This window comes from Osmerus eperlanus, chromosome 22 (genome assembly GCF_963692335.1).
Source record: "Osmerus eperlanus chromosome 22, fOsmEpe2.1, whole genome shotgun sequence".
In the NCBI taxonomy this organism is placed as follows: Eukaryota; Metazoa; Chordata; class Actinopteri; order Osmeriformes; family Osmeridae; genus Osmerus; species Osmerus eperlanus.
The window spans coordinates 2485532-2507711 of record NC_085039.1 but is presented as its reverse complement, the minus strand read 5'-3'; the positions used below and the strand labels follow the sequence as shown (position 1 = coordinate 2507711).

At 40.0% G+C, this 22180-nt stretch overlaps 1 protein-coding gene across 3 annotated transcripts in view; it reads left to right on the top strand.

Moving 5' to 3' along the window:
- The window catches only part of abcc10 (ATP-binding cassette, sub-family C (CFTR/MRP), member 10), a 56942-nt gene that overhangs the window by 17903 nt on the left and 16859 nt on the right, over window positions 1-22180 (top strand). For all 3 annotated transcript variants that reach the window (XM_062447867.1, XM_062447868.1, XM_062447866.1), the window contains 5 exons: window positions 4440-4538; window positions 4667-4856; window positions 19942-20019; window positions 20102-20287; window positions 20776-20905. In XM_062447867.1, the coding sequence (XP_062303851.1) occupies window positions 4440-4538; window positions 4667-4856; window positions 19942-20019; window positions 20102-20287; window positions 20776-20905 (683 nt within the window). The remainder of the gene's footprint in view (window positions 1-4439; window positions 4539-4666; window positions 4857-19941; window positions 20020-20101; window positions 20288-20775; window positions 20906-22180) is intronic.

Sequence of the window (22180 nt, the reverse complement as noted above, 5' to 3'; positions counted from 1 at the left end):
CAGTACAGTACTAGACTACTGCTGTGTTCGTCTTGGTAGCGATTGCGTTGGTTGAATTCGATTTAACGTTCCGTTGTACGGTTTAGGCTGAAATTAATTATTTTCATGAACAGATTGACAAAGTTTAGGCTGTGGCAATGAAGTTCAGGTTAGTAGTCAGTAGTGGTGGGCCGTTATCGGCGTTAACGCGCTGCTTTAACGTGAGACTCTTATCGCGCGATAAAAAAAATATCGCCGTTAATCTATTCTCAAAGTTGGGTTGGGAGCTGGGTCTATACTACGCAAGCTATGATGACTTTCACCTTGATATTTTTGCGCAGATGTATACCTAGCCGAATTGCACTATAGGGGGTGAGAATGAGTCTTCGAACCTGTGTGTATGCCTTGTGTATGAAATTATCACATCAAACGTGACGTGCTAACATGGATGCAGCTATGAAGCCGTCTGGTTTGCTTCAGGGAAAATGTATTTTTAAGAAGCTTCCCAATGGAAACCTCGACAAGACTAAGGTTGTTTGCACCTTGTGCTATGCGGAATTAGTTTACTGTAGGAGTTCTTCCAGTCTCAAATACTACCTAAACGCAAAGCATCCCTTAGCTAAAACTGAAGATGCCGGGCCAAGCACTGATGTAGCGCAGGGGAAGAGTCGTCATCAAACTACGATGTTTGAGTGCAACCGAGGCAAGCCTGTCAGCACAGCTCTATCAGCCAAGCTAACTAATCTAATAAACACAAGTACATCTTATTGAACATAATTTATTTTCATCACTAATTATCATAGTAGAACAGCTTTCTCAAGCAGTTTGTGATGCATTTTGGAAACAGGAGGTGAGCTCCTGGTCTAATGCGCCACCTGGCTTGAGAAACCCGTTCTCAAATACTTACTTTTAGTCATTATTTGGGTAGCACACATATTCTGAATGCCTTCGGCGGAATTCAAATGAGCCATTTTAATCTAGATTAAAAAAATTAATCTATGCCCACGACTAGTAGTCAGATAGTTTCACCTATCAGGGTTCTTGCAGGTTTCAGCAAGTCAAATGTAAGACCTTTTTAAGACATTTTAAGACCATAAAGATTGAAATTTAAGACCTACATGAAGCATTACCCCCAAAAATATTTAAAAATTCTTTTTTTTTTTCAATGAATTCAGTCATTGAAAAAGCATACATTTAATTTACAGATAAAATAATCACATTAGTAATTTTTAAATATTGTTTTGGCAAAGTTTGCAGCGAGCCTTGTACCTGGAGCTGGGTTCCGCTTGTAACCAACAGCGGAAATCGCTGTGATCTTATGGAAGCAAATCGTGACCAAAATTCAAATTCAAATGCATTTGCAGAAATGCTTTTTCATTTTAAGAATGTGGCTGCATTATTTGACTCATAAATGAAATTAGTAATCAATCATCCTATTTGCATTTTAACTTTCTTCTTCAAGAGTGCTCAATCTTTCACTTAATTAAAATGAAAAAGAAATAGACATTTGAGTTATAATTTTCAAAATATGCCCCAGCAAATAGATTCCAAAATTCAATTTGAAATGTAAAATTTGAAAATTAATTAATTAATTTCCAGAAATGCATTTTCATTCTAAGAACGTGGCTGCAAAATCGTGACCACAATTCAAATTCAAATGCATTTCCAGAAATGCATTTTCATTTTCAAGAACGTGGCGGCAAAATCGTGACCACAATTCAAATTCAAATGCATTTCCAGAAATGCATTTTCATTTTAAGAACGTGGCTGCAAAATCGTGACCACAATTCAAATTCAAATGCATTTGCAGAAATGCAAAATGAACGAAAAAGCATTCTGAGCGGCGCAGCAGAGTGACGTCAGTAGCCGCTCTTCTTCAGCTCCCTGCTGACCGAGCTACCCATCTTGTTCGGTAGGGGGCGGTGTGCACATCTGCATTGCATTACATTGCAAATGTGCCGGGAAATTGATTGAATTGCCGGCAGTTTCAAAATCTTCTTCCTTCTGCTTTCTCTGACGAATTTTACCCACCTCTCCATTGAAGTTAGTGAGAGAATTTGAAAGGCTGCTCTCGCTTCAAGGCTCATAGCTGAAAATCTGTGAATGTGAGCTCTTTAGTAGTTACATTGGCTGAAAGAGGACAATTGTTCCTACATTTTAAGATATAACTTCTGTAAATTAAACTATATGAAAGGTAGAGGAATTTGTTTGACAATTTAGTTGAATATCAGAAAAAGAGTCAGCCAGCAGAGTGTGCTCATTCATATCTAGAAAGTGCATTTCCTGCAGAAAATGTGTTGGAATGCTGAAAGATGAATTATTTGTTTTTAAATTGCTGAAAATAGGCTACAGAATTAGAAAATACCCGCAAGCTGAACGCTGAAATGAATTTCAAAAATGTGTGAGTCACACAAAAGAGGCAGTGTGGAAGCTAAACTGCATCATATAACAAAGCTAAGTGCTTAAATACAATGCGGGAGAATAAGTTTGAACGTTGTGAAGCAATCGAAGAAATAGTAGAATTTCAAGAGGCAGTGTGGAAGCTGAACTGCATCATCTAACAAAGCTAAGAGCTTAAATAACCTACAATGCGGGAGAAGCTGAAAGCTGAACTGTTAAACTGTAGAAGTAGTAGACGTAGTATATTCGTTTTAGTAGCTGAAATTATAGTGCTCTTAGTCTTTTAATGAGACAAGTTGACTGAATAGCTCTGTCTTGTGACTCCACTAATCAGCTAATACAAATCACCTGTGTGAGAGACTGAGTGGTGCGTGTCTGTCGTTGCCACGGTGATGGTGCAGCTATGATTGCTAACGCGCTGAGGGTAGAGTATAACAGAAATGTAGCTAGAATCCACACCTCAAACAAGTTAACCTAGACGCAAAACTATACGTCCAATCCAAAAAATAAGGATATTTTCCGAGACCCAAGACTCTGCCGAAACCAGAGATGTCCTTCATATTTCTGTGCGGTCAGAAATACGACTCTACCGGCAGTTTCAAAATCTTGTTCTTTTTGCTTTCTCTGACGATTTTGTCACCAGATTTGCATTGGTCTCTATGGGGTGAGAGTTGGACTTTGTCTCGCTTTCGTGGGGCTCTGAACAAATGTGTACGTCTGTTGGATTCAACAGACAACTGTCTACGACCAGCACAAAATAAGCTATCTATTGATCAAAAAACGAAGCATGAAGAGCGAAAATTGTGGCAATGCTGGCAAACTAGAAATATTTTTTCAACGACATCCGAAGCTCAGGCCTCCACTCTAAGCGTTTCAGTCTGCACTCTAGGCTTTCACGTACACACCCATGTAAATCTCAGAAACGGTTTGAAAAAGTCATGAAACATAATCAGTGATATTGAAAAAAGTTGAATAGATATCAAAAAGCTGAATTATTAAAAAATAGTTTAGGGTTTGTCAACATTTTAAAGTTTAAATGGTGGCTCTAGCTGAAAGATTGAGGAATAAGAAGGATTTGGAAGCTGAAGCAGCATTCCAACAATAAAGATTCAAAGAACAATACTTGGAATGCTGAATTAGCATTCCAACAATAAAGAGAAACAGGAAAACAATTCTCACAATAATAAAGAGAAACAGGAAAACAATAGTGAGAATACTTAACAGCATTCTCACAATAGAGAAACAGGGAAACAATAGTGAGAATGCTTAACAGCATTCTCACAATAAATATATATGTGAGAGAACAAAGGTTGTGCCCTTGCCAAAGGCAAGCACAACCAATAATTCCTCTTTCAAGTAATAAGCCCCCGTTCAAGTGTTGAGCATTAAATTAGCTGAACGGTCTGTAGAGATCTTGAGACAAAGCCACTTTTTTGTTCTAAAACCGGACTATAAGCCGCTTCGAAATATAAGCCACACAAGCACAAGAAAACTAAAATCGGAGTACCTTAAAATACGGTAGATCCGGTGTGGTGTTGTAGTTTTTCTAATGTCAGTAGTTGTTGCAACAGCATGTGAAAAAAACTACAAAGTTTGCTAGGCCAAAAAGAACGTTAATCTAAAAATTTACGCTGTTAAAATGGGTTTGCGTTAACGCCGTTAATAACACACTGTGTTTTTAGACTGTGTCTTACATTGTGTCTTTACACTGACAGCACTAGTTTTAATATGATGTGTTCCAACATACCGAGAAAATTAAGTCTGTAATGTATTAAGTTGTTAGAAGCTTTTTATCCAAATCACTATACAGAGTGGGATTTTAACCTGAGACCTCTTGATCCTCTGTCTCTACCTTGAATGCTTTAACCACTGAGCTATACCATACCTGTTTTTTTGAGAATACGCCTGAAGTTTCTCTAAGAAACATACTTCCAGGGACATTTTTAAATGAGTGATGCATTAACTATAAACAAAGTTTGTATTGCCAATGCAGTAAAGTGCAACAATGTTGCAATATAGATATAGCTTGTTCCTATCTAAATAAATGCATATATTTTCAGATTTTGCCGAATGGTGACAGAACAGAAGTAGGAGAGAATGGAGTGACTTTAAGTGGAGGACAGAAGGCTCGTTTAGCATTGGCCAGGGCAGTTTACATGGTAGGTACTCACCAAAAGTCTTAAATAATTAAATCAAATGTAACAAGATAAAAGAACAACAAACTGCATAGCATGCTTGTTATTCCAAACGTTATATATTTTCTCATTGTCTGTTCTAAACACACTAGGAGAAGGACATTTACCTCCTTGACGATCCATTGGCAGCTGTTGATACCAACGTGGCCCACCACCTGATGGAGAAATGTGTTTTGGGAATACTCCGAAGGAAGACCAGAATCCTCTGCACTCACCGCATTGAGTTTGTGGACAAAGCTGATATGGTGATTCTTATGGACAAAGGGACCATTATAAAAATTGGTAATATCTATTAATGTCTACAGACATAATTTTTTTTCATATATTTTCACGTAACACTGGAAGCGCCGAGCAGGGGTCATTTGTTTGGTTGGGTATCGTTAGTTTTTTCCAAATAGATACTTAAAAAATGTTACCGGTTCTTAAACGGTGCCTGAACCGATACACTTAAAATAAAAAGAGAAACAAAATAACGCTGGATGACATTAAAGAACAGGTTTTTGATAGATTTTCTTTTCTTTAAATTGAATAATATATTAAAAGTATACTTAAATATATAAATATAAGTAAATACAAAACACAACAAATGTACAAAACAAATAATAGCCTCCTAACCCATCTTTGACTTTCCGTGTTGTTGTTCCGAGTTGGATTCACGTGAATTTTCTTAGTCTGGAAATTATTTTTCGGATTATCAGTTTTTTTGAGTCCTCTTAAGTCTGTTTTGGAGCAACAGAGGGCAAATATTTCAATCGACAGCTCAGGCATTTAAATGGCACTGATATGAGGCACCAAAATATGTGTTCTGATTCGGTACATACTGGTCATATAGTTTCCACCGGGTTTCAGTACCTAACCCTAGTCATTTGACCCCAGTGAAGAGAAAAATCTTATCTTTGCATTCAATCAAATTCCAGGACCCTGTTTTCCTTCCTTTTCCTAGATATGTGTGTTTTATGTAACCACAGTGACTGTGGTTACATGGATTCGAATTACTGGCTTATTTGGACTGAAATACAATTATCCCTTTCTTGTAAACACCTTTGTTCGAATAATTGCGGTCCGACTACAATCCGATCGACACCCCGAGATAACTCGGTCCGAGTCGGTTGATTATTCGGACATCGCATGCTTGTAAACGGTGAATTGGGCTATGAACTGGACTCTGCGTCTTTGCGCATGCTTGAGATCCCGCCGCCCTCCCTCCCAGGTCGTGACACGGAAGTCGAAAGAGACGATAAGTTGTCGTTGCCGGGAGCCGGCCCGGCAGAAACAAACAAACGACGCGATGGACAACCCAATAGGCAACACGCATTTCTCGACCGAAGAGCATACGCAATTCATGCTCAACCACGTAGCTTCACCTTGCTCTCCATTCGCCATTTTTCTCTAAATGTTGTTGTTGTTAGTAGTGGTGAAGATGTCAAGCGGAAATGGAAATGTATCACCACTAGTTGTAATGAAAACAGCGCCACGTATCGTGGGGATACGACATGCTTTCGGCCAATGATTCGCTTTATTCACTGCATATATATACACTTCACATATATATATCACTTCACATATATATTAGGATAATAGCAGTTGCCCCAAAAAATAGCATTGTCCGAATAAAGCTAGATTCAAATTGATACCATCATGGAAACTTAATGACTCCATTAAGCCTAATAAAAGTAGATGACGGCATGGGTGGGGGTTTTGATCATTGGATTCACAATAGTGTAACAGATCATTCTTGGAGACTTATAATTTATAATAATTAGAGACATGGACAGACTATAGGGCTTCGTGACTCCTCGATGCGGCCGGCCACACTTTGCACAGGACTTCCTCCTTCACAATCAAAGGTCTATACCTTTTCTATACACAGCCTAACATAATAATAAGGCACTCAATAAAATAGCTTACAATAGCATTTCTGAAATATTGAGATGTCTAAATGAATAAATGAGCATTTTCCAACTTCTTTCTGCAATGAATGCCAATAGTCTATTCTATTACAAAGTGTGTGAACGTGACAAGAAGCTAAATTACATTTATTCTTGAGCTGTAAGTATCAGAATGGAATGCTTGGAATGTTGGATAACTGTATTTGAGTAGACAACGTTGAAAGGAACTCTTGAGACCAAATCCATTGATTCACTACGCGATTGATCATTAGAAGGGGGGATGGGAAATCGCACCTTTCAAACAATGGGAAAGATGCATTCACGGCTAAAGGCCGAATTATACTTCTCCGACTCCGTTACGGACGGACGGAGTCGGACGGATTGGTTGAATTTATAGTACTCCGAAGGCTGTGGGTGCTGAAAACACTTCACTGCCAGAAGAGTAGTTGGCGCTGCACTGCGATGCTAGCTAGGTTATCGAAAAGTCGGAGCAAATTTACAAATGAGCCGTTTCATCAATAAAATAAGCACATTTTCAGCAACTACACTGCCCATTTCTCGTCACATTTTAATTCAGGTGCTGATTTACATGTACTGTTTAGCTGAAATATGAATTGTAAACTTACAGCAATGGAGGTCAAAGGATTCTGTTCCGTCTTGTTGGTCACGGCAACCCTGCCCCCGCCCCTGACGCAAGCGGTTCTTAATACGGACCAATCACAGCCAAGGGATATCCGTAAAATGACGGACAGACGGATAGTCAGGAAAATCAGGAGGTGCACGTAGAGCTCTCCGAGAGGCTCGGAGAGGGCACTGAGAGGGCGTTCCTTGACGGAGAGGGCGTTCCATGTCTCCGTCTCCGTAAAAACGCAGAAGTATAAATTGGCCTTTACCAGACAAAGAAGAAATCCTGTCCGTAATGCCCAAGATTAGCCTATTTATTATATTTTGTCCGTAGATGTAAAGGGAACAAAGTGTAAGCTAGGCTATTCTAAATGATCTGTCGGGCCAGTTGCAGTAGATAGGCCGCCTACTAGATTTGTAAAATGCAACGTTCAGGGCTCTACAGTGCGAGTATTTAACTCGCATTTGCCCCTAAAAATAGATATGTGCAAACCGGAAAAAATATTTCAGAATGTTTGATTAAAGATAACAAACTACCGTAATCTAGTTACCCCCCGTTTAAAAACTACAAGTCCCACATTTCACAAGCTGCATGCGCCAACACAGTAGAGTTTTCTGTGATGATGCAGTCCAGTCAGAGATAGAAAGGTGAACAACGCTGGAAAAAAGTATCGGTACAGGCCATGGGCGGCTTCTGGTACTTGAGCCCTAACTGTTTTCTCAAAAGCCCTGAATCTATTACGTTAAAATAACTTTGGGTTGTCATTTTCGGCGCGCACAGTCTACACACCCTCGCAGTAACTGTAATTTTTGTATTATAATTCACAACATTGCAAAATTTGTTTTTTAAATATAATTCACTACTTATGAAACAGAGCAGGTTATCTGTTGATATAATAGTTAACGTGAAATGCCAAACTGTAGGTAAGTGTAAACTGTAGCTGGTGCTTTAGTCATAGCTAGCTTGCTTGCCAACCATTGCGAAGTTGGCTTGGTTTGAGCCATGATGAGGCTCACTCCCCCACTGAATTGCATAGTAAAAAAACCAGACATGTAACAAACTTACAAATTAATGTCTAACTAAACAGAATAACAAAATGAGTCCAATGTAGTTTATGTTACATAAAGTTCAAATTAATGCCAAAAATAAATTGTAAAGTAGGCATGGGTCAATGGTAGGTTTTAGTGGTAGGTTATGTGCTGTTCCTCTATGGAAAGCCATATGTGCCAAAACCTGTAATTTAGCGTTTGCGTAATGACAACAAATGTGTCCGTCTTTGTCCATGATTACAACAGTGACAAATGTCTTAAGACATTTAAAATGGCCATGTTAAGAAGGCAATTTCTGTCGTCTTAAGACGGCCAAATGTGCAGTGTAGGGCCCTGATATGCACTACTGCTCTTTCTTAACCCGCCATCCACACTTGGAACTGGAGTTGCAATGTTACAGTAATAGCCTACATAAAACCACAATAGACATTCTCAACCAGTTTGATATCATCCACTGCCTGTCTTGTCATTCCGAAAGTTGAATGGGAATTCAACGTAGAATTTCAAAATAAAATAATTTCAAAAAATAATTACACTTGACAGTTAACCTTAATTGATTTCATTAATTTGCAATATGATTAAATGATTATTTTATTTAACCTTACTTTGACCATTCTTGCTCTGATTTAACCCATAGTCAAATAACTGTAATTCCATTGGTATTGACATTATTTGGTTAATTCCCATCTTCCTTCAAACCATAGGGGAATTAGTTTCGGTTGTTTGGCCAATATTGACCTCCAACAATCTTTTAAATAGATTTGCTGAAACACCAGTTACAGGACGGTACATGGTCTCAGGTGAATCATGTAAATTGCAGGAACAATAGCCAATACAAATACTCATTGTTGGATTTCTATTTTTAGGCAATGAAGAAGAACAAATACAAATTCAAATATAGCTGCAAGCAGCGATGCGGGTTCCTCCGCAAAATGGCAATATATTATAAACATGTACACCGCAACATTGTTTTCAAACTTTCTCAAAGATGGCTTGTAAACCACAGATATTCACTTTCTTCTTGAGTAGATCTCAAGAATAGCCTCATAGGCAACTGGCTAGGGTACAGCCCATGTCCAGCTCCTTGCGAGTGTAGCCTCTGATAGTAAAATGGCCGACTCTCTGTTCTTATTAAACTACACGACATGCACACTCAGGGTGACCAACAAGATTATATTAACTAACAAACAATAACATTACAAACATCTAACTGAACGAAGACAACAACTGAAATCCCTCGCATGGCCATTGTAACCGAACTATTTTCCACAAGTCTTTGCGTTTTTTGACATGCCGCACTGCATGCTGGGTACTCAAGAGCACTGACAGCTGATTATCTAGCTGTGCTCCGACTACGTGATATGACGAGATGCTAGTGACGCGCTAAGGTCTCTGAGTCTCCTGCATTAACAAGTTCTGCTCAATTAGCAAGCTATTTTTACTAATGTTTTGTTAGCTATTGAATGGTAATGCAAGCTAGCTAAAAACAATGTTAGTTAGCTTGGCTAAACTGGTTTTCATAGCAACAGAAATCAACAAATCAGATCAGTCGAACTTTATTCAGAAACGGGGGATCTGTATTTTTTACTCTACTCTTAACGCATGACTATGTTTAACTTAGTCTGCACCTCTCTGTCACCAACTGTCTCTGGAGTGGAAGGTGGGGGCTTCATATCCAACAAATTATACCCCTGAACTTTTAAAACAGATCTAATGGCCTACTACAATTGTAAATATCCTATGGCTTCTTCCCCAATTGGGCCTCGATACAATGTCATCTAATATTTTCTGCCCATTCTGCATAGTTTTTGGGGACTTTCCACACAAGCACCCTTTGCCCAGTCCCTCTGTTCTGCCCTACTACATGTGTTTTCCAACACCAGTTACAATCAACCCTGGGCAGGGACGGCGCCAGAGAATTTTTAATACAGGTGCTGAGGAGGCGCTAGATCATTGACAGGGGGAGCTGCGCAATTATATATACATAAATACTATTAATAAAGAAGCAGTACTTCTCTTGAGTGGTTTTTATTCAGATGAATAATCATTGGATTCAGGTCAAAAGTCTATCACTTGAACTGGTTTCATCACTTTAAGACACTCAAAGTCAGCAGCTTGGCATACTGGCACATGGAAAGGATTAAACATTTAGACTTTCTTCAAAGTAAAAAATGCTGGTTTGTCCTTTTTCATCAATGTCCTCAAAAAAGCAGTCTGCAGAGCTACTGTGTCTGTGGGGTGACTGTCTGTCTCTGGAGGGCTGGCAGGCAGGGGCAAGTAGGGCCTGCAGGCAGGCAGGCAGGCAGGGCAGGCCAGCTGAATGAAGCTGTCCAGCTAGAGAGGGATAGTCCAGCAAGGGGTCTGTGATGCTCTCAGCATTCTCTGTTGTTGCTCTCAGCATCCTCTATTGAACTCTGTTGAGCAGGCCTCTGCATGACCCTCCAGACCTGTAAAAGTGAAGAAAGGATCCATGTCAGTTCAGTTGTGAAAAACGCAGCTTTTTCCATCTACACTTGACATAAACTACAGTTTTGACTGTGAAATGCAGTGGCATTACTTGAACTTGAATCCAAATATGTTGACCTGATGGAGACCCATGCAAAGTCACTCAAAACAAAGGTTCGATTCCAGGCTCTGGCAAGAGTATTTAGCTCTAAACTGGTCAATATATACACATCTGACAATAGACCAGCTCGACCTTTGCCTTTAAACAGTGATTCTGACTGTCAGACCTTTAAATAGCCTGACTTACTGAAATTGGCAAAACTAGCCTGGTTAACGTAGGTCGCTTTCTCAGGGCATATGACGAATGAAGCAGGCTCGCCTTGAAAAATCAGATTTACTGGCTATCTTTAGCAGGCCCTTGTCTACAATAAGCAGTCCTCCTTGACGTTTTTGGAGTAGAATTGAGTGAAATACAAAATTGTTTACACACTGCCAGTGGGCGAGCCGAGTCTGACTCTGAGGCTAACGTCAAAACAATGTACCCCCGGGACGCAGTATCACTCCAATTGCAAGTCCACAAATCACAAAAATAATCGGAGCATCTGGCTAAAAGCACAATTCCCACATCTCCTAAAGGCTGCCCTCCTCGACCTTTTTCGTGTAGACCTAACTGTAAAATGGTGAACTTATGAACATGACGCAACCAAAACATGGCTGCCGCCTAAGCTTATGCGGTCTCCCTGGCGCATAGGCTTATTACAAAGACTTTCACGCCCCAAATCAAAATTCTGAGCCGACAGGTCTGTGGGGAATTGCTTTTTCTCCTTAAGGCTGCCCTCCTCGACCTTTTTGATGAACAATTCGCCGAGATGCAAAATGACTCGCTAATTAAAAACACAGAGGAAAAAAGCTAGAGCTACAGTAGTTTTTCCGTCACTTCAGACTCACGATCTAAAGGTCTAAAAGTGCTAAAACCTTCACCATAATTCAAGATTAGTGTACTTTCACGAACCCAATCATTGATTCTAGCTTAAAATGTGTAAAAATAGGTGATATGACTTACCGAACGTGGCTGCCTCCAACAGTATCAGGCGATTCCAGTTGAAAACAACAATGGCCGTCGAAAAATAATTTATATTCGTAACGGCGAATAAGAGCGTCTGCTAAATGACAAAATGTAAAATGTAAATGTAACGGTGTGCTGTGATTGGAAGCGAAATGAAACAGGAGCTAAAAACAGAGGGTGGGGGCTTGGTCAGCACACAATTTCCGGAGAGGATGTGTGCGTCTTGCCAAGCTTGCGTGTGTGTCAAGTAGGGTGACCACCTGTCCCGCTTTGCGCTGTATCGCACAGCATTTTCAATATGGGACGTGCGGGACAAGGGGTGAAAATGCTGTGCGACACAACGCAAAGCGCGACAGGTGGTCACCCTAGTGTCAAGGGGCAGGATGAGTCTGAGAATTTGGAGCACGCGCGCTGTGGAGCAATTCAATTGAATTCAATCATATATTGACATATCAAGGTGAAATTGCGTATGGTACTTCAGAATGATGTCATCTTGAAGGCACAAAGGTTTGAAAAACCATCAGTCAAAATTATATTCGATTTATTAACACAGAAATATTGTGGCAATGTGGACATTTACATAAATACACTTATTTCAGCCATTTTGTATTGCATTCCTTATTCAATTTCACCCTATAGAAAGACATGTATTCTACAAATCTGTAACAATTTTCAAGTCGATTGGATCTATGGTTCATGAGGAGAAGGGTTTTGAAGGTTGTACCAAATTTGGACAGTACAGCAAAATCTATCATGGCGGACCTTATGGGTTCTTGAGGCTTTTTTGTTCCCCATGAGAAATAAGGCATGTATACCAATTTTCAGGCATTTTGGAATAATGGGGCGCTGGGGAAATCACGTAGACTTTGGGCGAGTCTTATAGCGCCACCTATGGGCGTACATGGGCCATTAGCGGTCTGGGAGTAGTGAGTGACCTGGTGTATCATTGGGCCAAATTTGAAAAAATCGGGTCAAGGACTTTTTGAGCTATTGAGCCATTTAGCGGAGAAGAGGAAAAATAATAATAATAGGAATACTAACAAAAATAATAGGTTCCCTCCTACCGGAGGAACCCTAAATATAGCTGCAGGCAGCAATGGCGGGTTCCTCCTCAACATTGCAAACCATTTAAAAATGGACTTGACACAGACATGCAGTTCCATAGCTATTGTGGTCTCAAACTAGCATATCTACATATGTGGGCTACACATACCGAATTTTAAGTCAATTGTAGTCATGGTTCATAAGAAGATATTTGCATGTCTTTCGAAATGTTCACCGTACATGGCGGACTGTATGGGTCACCACTGTATGGTTTCCCATGATAAATAAGCATGTATAGCAAGTTTTAGACATTTTGGACTTATGGGGTGGAAATGCCATCACTTTTAAAATTGACAATTTTAAAAGTGGGGGGCGAGGCTTGTAGCGCCAGCTATGGGCAATGATGAGCCATTTGTGGTATGGCAGTTCCTCATGGCCTAATACTTTTAATGTTTCAGGATTTTGAGAACTTTTTACCATTGCATACAAAATCGGAAATGCAATTACACCAAGGTCCACAAGGGCCTATGCTAAAAAACAAGGAGTGAGGGTGGGGGCTTGGTCAGCCCACCCTTTTCCAACAACCTTGGAGATGTGTGCGTTTCTCCAAGCTTGCGTGTGTGTCAAGAGGCAGGATGAGTCTGTGAGAATTTAGAGCGCGCATGCTGGGGAGCAGAGGGAGACAGCTCATTTGGAAGAAGCCCTAGCAATTAGCCAAGCATGCATATTTCAAATATTCACAATAAATCTACTTTTCAGCTTACATTCAACCTTTTCTCAGATGTGTGTACTAAACATTGTCAAGAGTCTTCACATGAACTATGATTGAATATCAGTTTTTGACCGGCGGATGTTTAAAGCATTATTTTAGCGTTAGCGATAAATTAGATTTCCTTTATTTCAATCATTTTTTGAGATATTAAGTTGCCTTTGCACATGTTAACATGTTGTAGTGTCTTCCTCGTGTGTGAAAAAGATCAAGTCCCTAAGACAATGTGGCACTTATTTATGGACACATGAAATATGTGCAACAGGTGTAAAGTTTTAGTATATGTTCATAACTTGGCAATTCTGTAATATATTCCTTATTGCTTCCCAAACTATAGAAAGACATGTATCCTACACACGTAGGGCTCAGAATCGAGTCGATCGGACTTACTCCATGAGGAGAAGAATTTTGTAGTTTTGGACAAATCTTTATTGTACAGAAAAATCCAATATGGTGGTTATAGGTTCTTGAGGCTTTTTTGTTCCTCATGGGAAATAAGGCATATGTAATTAATTTCAGAATTTTGGGACAAATGGGATGCAAATGGAATCACTTTGAAAATGGGAAAATTGGGGCGTGGCCTGTAGCGCCACCTTTTGTCTAAAGTGGCCCATTAGGGTTCTCCTACCGGAGGAACCCTAATTATTTGTCTTTCTTTCAGTGCCAAAAAGCATTTGGCCGGTTCTGAGTGCACGTCCACAATGTGTAACATTAACGATGTAAGGGCTGAGAATGTTGCTAAAATAAATTACAGATTGTGACGGGAAACGGTAACGTTAACTTAGGTATAGGGTTGGGTATCGTTTGGATTTCTACGATTCCGATGCCGAACCGGTACTTTTAAAACGATTCCCATTCCTAAATGATTCCTATTCTGAAAACTAAAAAATGACATAAAAGAAAGACTCTTTTATGTCAGAACAGTTAGAGCAGGTTAATGTAATAGTCTAATGGCTTATGTAATATTGAACATATTTTTGTCCTATTTCCCCTCAAGCAATAAGGTTAGGCTACTTAAAGACACCTTCCACTCATAAAGTATGTTCTAAATGGCATAAATGCTGCCAATTAATAATTGACGTAACAACTTATTGTAAATGGTCAGTAGCCTAGCCTATCGATTAAGGTAGGCCCCTCGAAAGCATGTGTGTACACTGTCTGCTTCATTTGATCTTGATAGGCTAAGCATTCTGTAGCAAATAATAACAATAAACCCACTATTAATTACATCATCTTAATGCATTGTAACTACTTAAGGATATATAATAATGCACCTAAAATACAAACGTGAGCAAGGGCAGCAATCGCTATCGAATCAACAGACACGTGCAATTTAGCAAGCAGGTGAAGAATAAAAACAACGAAAATCACCATTTAACTCAATAAAAATTTGCAAGAACTATAGACTAATACAATAACAGGCTTAAATGAACTGACAACATAAGTTATACGACTTACAGTTCTCAAGGACGCACACATGCAATCTCAACTGCGGTGTGAAGCGCGTGCTTCACACCGAGTGCTATTCTCCGACATGCACTCTAAAGGCCAAAATATACTACTCCGTTTTCACGGAGACGGACACGGAAGGCCCTCTCCGATGTGGAACACCCTCTCCGAGCCCCTCGGAGAGCTCTACGTGCACCTCATGATTTTCCTGACTAACCGTCTGCTAATCCATCATTTTCGGATACCCCTTGGCTGTGATTGGTTCGCAATTGGTTCCACACCCAAAGACGTCATGTGGCAGCGTTGCTCCACCTACTTTTCTGGCGGTCAATTTTTTTCAGCACCCACAGCCTTGGGAGTACTATGAATTCAACAAATCCGTTCGTCGGAATAGTATAATTCGGCCTTTACAATCACTGCTGATAGACGGCCTTTTATACAGCCCTATTTCTGATACCGTGGCGGCAGAAATTTTGCAGTTCTTTTGCAGAAAAATGACCATATTTTCCTTTTCTGGCAAGATACGACACCTCTCCTGACTTATGGCATGTCCTGCACAGGAGAAAACTCTCAGACGTGTCGAAGAGGCCTGTACACACTGGTATGAGTTTGAAAGGGCAGACAAATTGGGGAGGCTGTCCCGGGACCAGGGACTGATGTCCGCAAGCTGTCGAACATGGTGCAACTCTCTGCTTTAAGAAGTATCCCGTGTGTCGCTGCATGTTTCAATAAATTCGATGTGCTTTGCACGTAACCGTTTTGAAACATTTGTTGCATTTTGCGATGTCGGAATCCTCGGCTGTGAAATAGAGCCACACTTTCAACCGCTTCGCTTTAGACATTTTAAATGCACTAAAAGCTAGCTAGCTAACGATAGACTAGCAGAGCAAGTGTAATATGTTTACTAGCGATCACGTGCAGTGAATGGTTAATATGCTTTTACGTCTGTTTTGGTGAGCCCAGAGGGAAAATATGGTATTTTTAAAGTAGCCTACATTTACGGTAGCTAGCTAACGGTAGACTACAGAGAAAGTTTTATACTTTTACGTCCGTTTCGAAGCGACAGAGGGGAAATATTTCAGTCGACACATTAAGTGGAACCGGAATGAGGAACCGAAATTTGCGTTCTAATCCTGTCCGATTCCTACCGGTTGCATAGGAACCGGTTCCATAGTAGAACCGGGTTTTGGTACCCAACCCTACTTAGGTATTCATCAGGGAATTAAAGCACATCGAATCGCAGTCTTAAAATCCTCTCCCGGCGTATAACTAAGAAAATTAAATTTTGTTCGAGATTGGTCGGCAGAACCAGGAAAGGATATCCCATGTCTGCCAATGCTATCAGGCTCAGAAAGGGGATAGGTAGAAACGCAGAGTTTGTCATGGAAAACCTGCTAGCGAGCAGGTTAGGTTCACAGAGTAAGTTACCATGGACACTGACCAAAAGTTTCCGTTACCTCTCTTTCTGGAACGGAAAACCCGGAGTATGCCTCTTTTCAGGGTTAACAAACTCAAAGTTTTCACTAAACCCGCTCAGGGCTACAGACTAACTTGTTGCCTTTGTTGCACTGGTGCGCCTAACTTTTTTATTTAGGTGCACCAGCACAAAATTTAGGTGCACCCAAATTTTTCCTTGCGTCGCCACAATTTCAAGGTCACCTTTTTATCACGCTCCATATACATTCATATATATTATGTAAATGATCTTAAACAAGAATAAGGTGTAGGTAAATATATTTTTTATTTGAAGCACAATCATACTGTATATATAAAAAAAAAATCTTTTAAGTGCTTCACTGAGCTACCAAACTAAAACATTCTAATCAAAATAAAACATTTCAAAATAGAAAGTGCTACTGTTTAAAAGTGCTTCCCTGAACTGAGACCTAACATTTCATGGCTCAAAGTCTTATAGCGGGTCCCACCTTGCTGTCGCATGCCCTTCAGATGGCCAACACCTGTAATTTGGCCTTCTTGCCCTATGGCCTTGGCTAAATCATCTTGCCACACTCTCCCTAGCATCAAAATCCTAGCTCCATGGGTTAGCTCCATGGCCCAGCTTCGTAACTCAGGGGTCCGCAATTCATTTTTACAAGGGGCCACATGAGAAACCTGAAATGTGTTGGAGGGCCTCATCAATTTGCTCACTATTCATTTTCTCCCATTGTAAAAAGCAGTAAAGTATATATTTTGATTAGCTGCTACTGGTTATCAGAAGAATAAGGATATTCTGTAAATATTTATATAAATATTTTAGATTTTGGTGTAGGTCAAATAGGAAAGATTATAGAAGTAATAAACAGTATAAACAACAACAACAGTGTTTCATTTTATTTGTAACCAGTTAATCTTCACAAACACTGAAAAGTTGTTTTGCAGTATGTTGCAAACATGTTGCGAAGGACAGCTGACAGGTAATGATCAGGGTCTGCAGTTCAACTAGCAAACCATCAGCCCGCGCCCACTGAATCAGTCAAGTTCTTATTATGTCCGCGTTAGTTTTTTTTCTTCACAGCTTTCACTTTGACCTCAGTAAACAGATACTTAGAAGTCCATGTCTTGTTAAAAGTTAATCAGTGGCAAAGTTTTTCTGATTGGTTTAGACCACGATATGATCCAACCATGAGTGTCAGTTCCGTCTTAGGATAACAAACGCTTCGTTTGTGGAGAGACAGCGGATGCGAGGAGGTTAGGTGCACCGGTGCGACCTAGGAAACAATTTAGTCGCACCCGTACACATTTTGGTCGCATAGTGCGACCAAATTGGTCGCACTCTAGAGCCCTGCCGCTAGCTGGAATACCCCCTAGGGGTCCCAGGCTTCTTTGATGTCACATTTCAGGGCTCTAGAGTGCGACCAATTTGGTCGCATAGTGCGACCAAAATGTGTACGGGTGCGACTAAATTTTTTCCTAGGTCGCACCGGTGCACCTAACCTCCTCGCATCCGCTGTCTCTCCACAAACGAAGCGTTTGTTATCCTAAAACGGAACTGACACTCATGGTTGGATCATATCGTGGTCTAAACCAATCAGAGACAGAGATGGGGCGGGTCTTTGCCTCTGATTGGCTGTGGTCCAGATATTCCTGTAGCTCCGTGCTGTGTGATTGAAATTACGACCTGAGCACCAGAGAGTCAGTTTAGCAGACCTGGGCATTGTATGGCCCGCGGGCCATAACCGGCCACAAGCTGTCTCAATCCGGCCCGCGTGAGGTAAATCAAATATTTAAAATAAATAAATGTGTTGAGCGGTAGTGAATATGTAGTCCTGAAAGACTACAGTGATCAGGCGATTTACATATGTGCGCTTGCGCAACCTCACCGACAGGAGAGTTAGCTGTTGGTTAGCCCTCGAAAATGAAAAACTTTGCCACTGATTAACTTTTAACAAGACATGGACTTCTAAGTATCTGTTTACTGAGGTCAAAGTGAAAGCTGTGAAAAAAAAAAGCTAACGCGGACATAATAAGAACTTGACTGATTCAGTGGGCGCGGGCTGATGGTTTGCTAGTTGAACTGCAGACCCTGATCATTACCTGTCAGCTGTCCTTCGCATTCAGACAGATTTCGATGCACTTGTTCAAGCCCACTGGATTTCTCTCACAGAACAAAATGAACTGAAAAAACGTATTGCTTTTTGTATAAAGTTGATCAATTCCACATCTTTAACATACTGCAAAACAACTTTTCAGTGTTTGTGAAGATTAACTGGTTACAAATAAAATGAAACACTGTTGTTGCCGTTTATACTGTTTATTACTTCTATAATCTTTCCTATTTGACCTACACCAAAATCTAAAATATTTATATAAATATTTACAGAATATCCTTATTCTTCTGATAACCACTAGCAGCTAATCAAAATATATACTTTACTGCTTTTTACAATGGGAGAAAATGAATAGTGAGCAAATTGATGAGGCCCTCCAACACATTTCAGGTTTCTCATGTGGCCCCTTGTAAAAATGAATTGCGGACCCCTGAGTTACGAAGCTGGGCCATGGAGCTAACCCATGGAGCTAGGATTTTGATGCTAGGGAGAGTGTGGCAAGATGATTTAGCCAAGGCCATAGGGCAAGAAGGCCAAATTACAGGTGTTGGCCATCTGAAGGGCATGCGACAGCAAGGTGGGACCCGCTATAAGACTTTGAGCCATGAAATGTTAGGTCTCAGTTCAGGGAAGCACTTTTAAACAGTAGCACTTTCTATTGTGAAATGTTTTATTTTGATTAAAATGTTTTAGTTTGGTAGCTCAGTGAAGCACTTAAAATATTTATATATATATATATATATAGGCTACAGTATGATTGTGCTTCAAATAAAAAATAGGCCTATATTTACCTAAACCTTATTCTTGTTTAAGATCATTTACATAATATATATGAATGTATATGGAGCGTGATAAAAAGGTGACCTTGAAATTGTGGCGACGCAAGGAAAAATTTGGGTGCACCTAAATTTTGTGCTGGTGCACCTAAATAAAAAAGTTAGGCGCACCAGTGCAACCAAGGCAACAAGTTAGTCTGGAGCCCTGAATTTCTCTCCAGGTCAGGAGGTGATAAAGCTAAAGGAGGCATCTACCCCAAATGGTTAACTGTCCCTTTTGTAAGGGTCAACTAGCTCAAAAGTAATTAAACCAATCTACTTCAAACAAACCCCCAAGTCATCAGCAATACCTTACAATCCTTTGAACTCGACTTTATTATCTCCCCTTCCTGTAAAAGCAACATCCCCATTGTATAGATAGAAGGCCATAAAGATGCTCTACCCATCCTCCAGGGTAAACCATCCCACAAAGCTTTCAGCACCTCAAAACCTTACTTAAACTAGTCACTGGCTGTACATTATTAATGAACAAAGGAGCTGTAAAGTTTTACCATTATTAAAACATATTTAACCTAAAATTTCGACCACAGACCCCTAACAGCTCAATAAGTAGGGAAACCATCTCTGCGCTTCTAGTGTTAGAGTGAAGAGACTTTAGAATTCAAATATATTTTTCTAAATATGTCTTTCCTTTCGGTTTTGAACAGACATACCAGCAGAGATCCTTCCTTTGATGGAGGCAGTGACAAAGAAACGAAAGAATGACTGCAATGCAAAGGAAAAAAGTACACAGTAGCTGGATCGTTTTTTATTCTTCTTATTGAGTGTAACGAGACCTATGACAATACTGATTTTAAACCCAATAAGATGGCGTTGAACGAGAGGAGGAACAGTGTCCATCCACTGACCTATGTGTGGAGGAGGAGTCTTCCTTGTCAGAGGATGAGCAGAAGCAGGTGGGTGGGCTGGCCTGGAATGTTTACCACACCTACTGGAGGTCCGTGGGTGGAGTTCTGGTGTTCTCCATCTTTTTGTCCCTTCTTTTCATGCAAGGTACAGTACCCACTTATTGTTTATTACAAAATATTTCCCAAAATGTTCCTTGTCTCCACATACATTTTATTTTTGTCATGTTAGTCTTCCATCTTGATGCTGGTGTAACAAGTTGATTTAGTTAATTTGTATAAAAGCTGCCCACCTAAGCTATAGAATTGGTGTAGCTGGCTAAAGCTGTGTTTATGAAAGGTGGTCGTTAAGTGCATGACCATAATTTCATTTTGGGAGTGGAAAAGTAAGGGAGGAAGCAATACTGACCAGCAACGCAATGTGACAACTTGAAAACTAAGACAGAACTCAACTTATATTAAAATTACAATTTTTATTTAGCAGATACTGTTATACAGACTGTAAATTATAACCAAATTGCAGTGGTCAGAGTTAAGGAATAGTCTGCATATACCAGGTACAGTGCAGAGTAACCACATCTATTCTTTGACAAAATGCAAATCTTTCCATTTGATTCTCCCAATTCTGGTCTCCAGCCTCAAAAAATGTGTCTGACTGGTGGTTGTCCCACTGGATCTCCAAACTGAAGTGCAATGGATCTGGTCTGAGTCTTCAAACACCTGATTTCAGTACACAGCATCTGCTGTTCTTATCTGGAGGACTAATGTGAGTTCAATCACAAATGTTAATAATTTATTACACACTTAAATAGTTTATGTATTTATCTTGGCATGGTGAGCAAACAGTTGGAGAACTAACAGCTTAGCAACACAAGAATGAATGAGTGTGTATGCATGCATGTTGCTTTAAAGGTCCCATGACATGAACATTTCACTTTAGGAGGTTATTGGGTGTGCTTGCCTTCGGCAAGGGTTAGCTAGGCTAACTATAGCTTAACTGCAAGGCAGCTGCAGAAACGCCACAAGCAAAGAGGCCAGGGTGATAACTATTTACTCATTTTACTTTGTGATGTGAAACACAATTGTGAAATGTAATGTACAATATTAGCTGATATTATTAAGGAAGTAGGCCCACATCTACTTTCGGAAACGGTAGTCTACTATTTCACTGAAGCATTAGCATCATGACATTAGCCTCTGTTGCCCGGGCAACACATACTACAGTGGTCTATGATGCATCTGTTTTCAATCGTTAAATTCATAGATATATATAAAGGGTAGATGTCTCGTCCGCATTGCCGGCCAACGGAGTCGAACGTTCGCTCATGGAAGCCATCTTGCTACAGTCAACTTCAGAGATGTCGTTATGCCACTGCATACTTCTATTCTTAAAAAAAATAAAATAAACATATTCATACGTATGCAGTGGCATAACGACATATCTGACGTTGATAACAAACCAAACCGTTTCAAAATCGGTTGAAAATTGAGCAAGTTATGGTAATTTAAAAAGTACATGTAGCACCAACACAATGTTATGGGTGAGCGAGTTGACTGTAGCAAGATGGCCGCTATGTGCGGACGTTCTGGACTCCGCCGTAAGACATCTAGACTTTATCTATGGTTAAAATAAACATTCCTCACAAATACATTTTCGTTGTAGGATTTATTATGACATTACATTACAAGTAAACGATTTGTTGGTGAAATTATCATTACCTATGGTTTCAAACCAGTGTTGCTCACTGCAATGCTGAGGCCTACGCGAGACACACTACAAAAACATCTACACAGCTGTTTAGGAAGTCAAACGGCAACAGAACATGTTCGGCACTCCCCTTACTTAAATCAAAAGTCTTTCAATAGGTGAAACTATCTGACTACTAACCTGAACTTCATTGCCACAGCCTAAACTTTGTCAATCTGTTCATAAAAATAATTAATTTCAGCCTAAACCGTACAACGGAACGTTACATCGAATTCAACCAACGCAATCGCTACCAAGACGAACACAGCAGTAGTCTAGTACTGTACTGTAGTA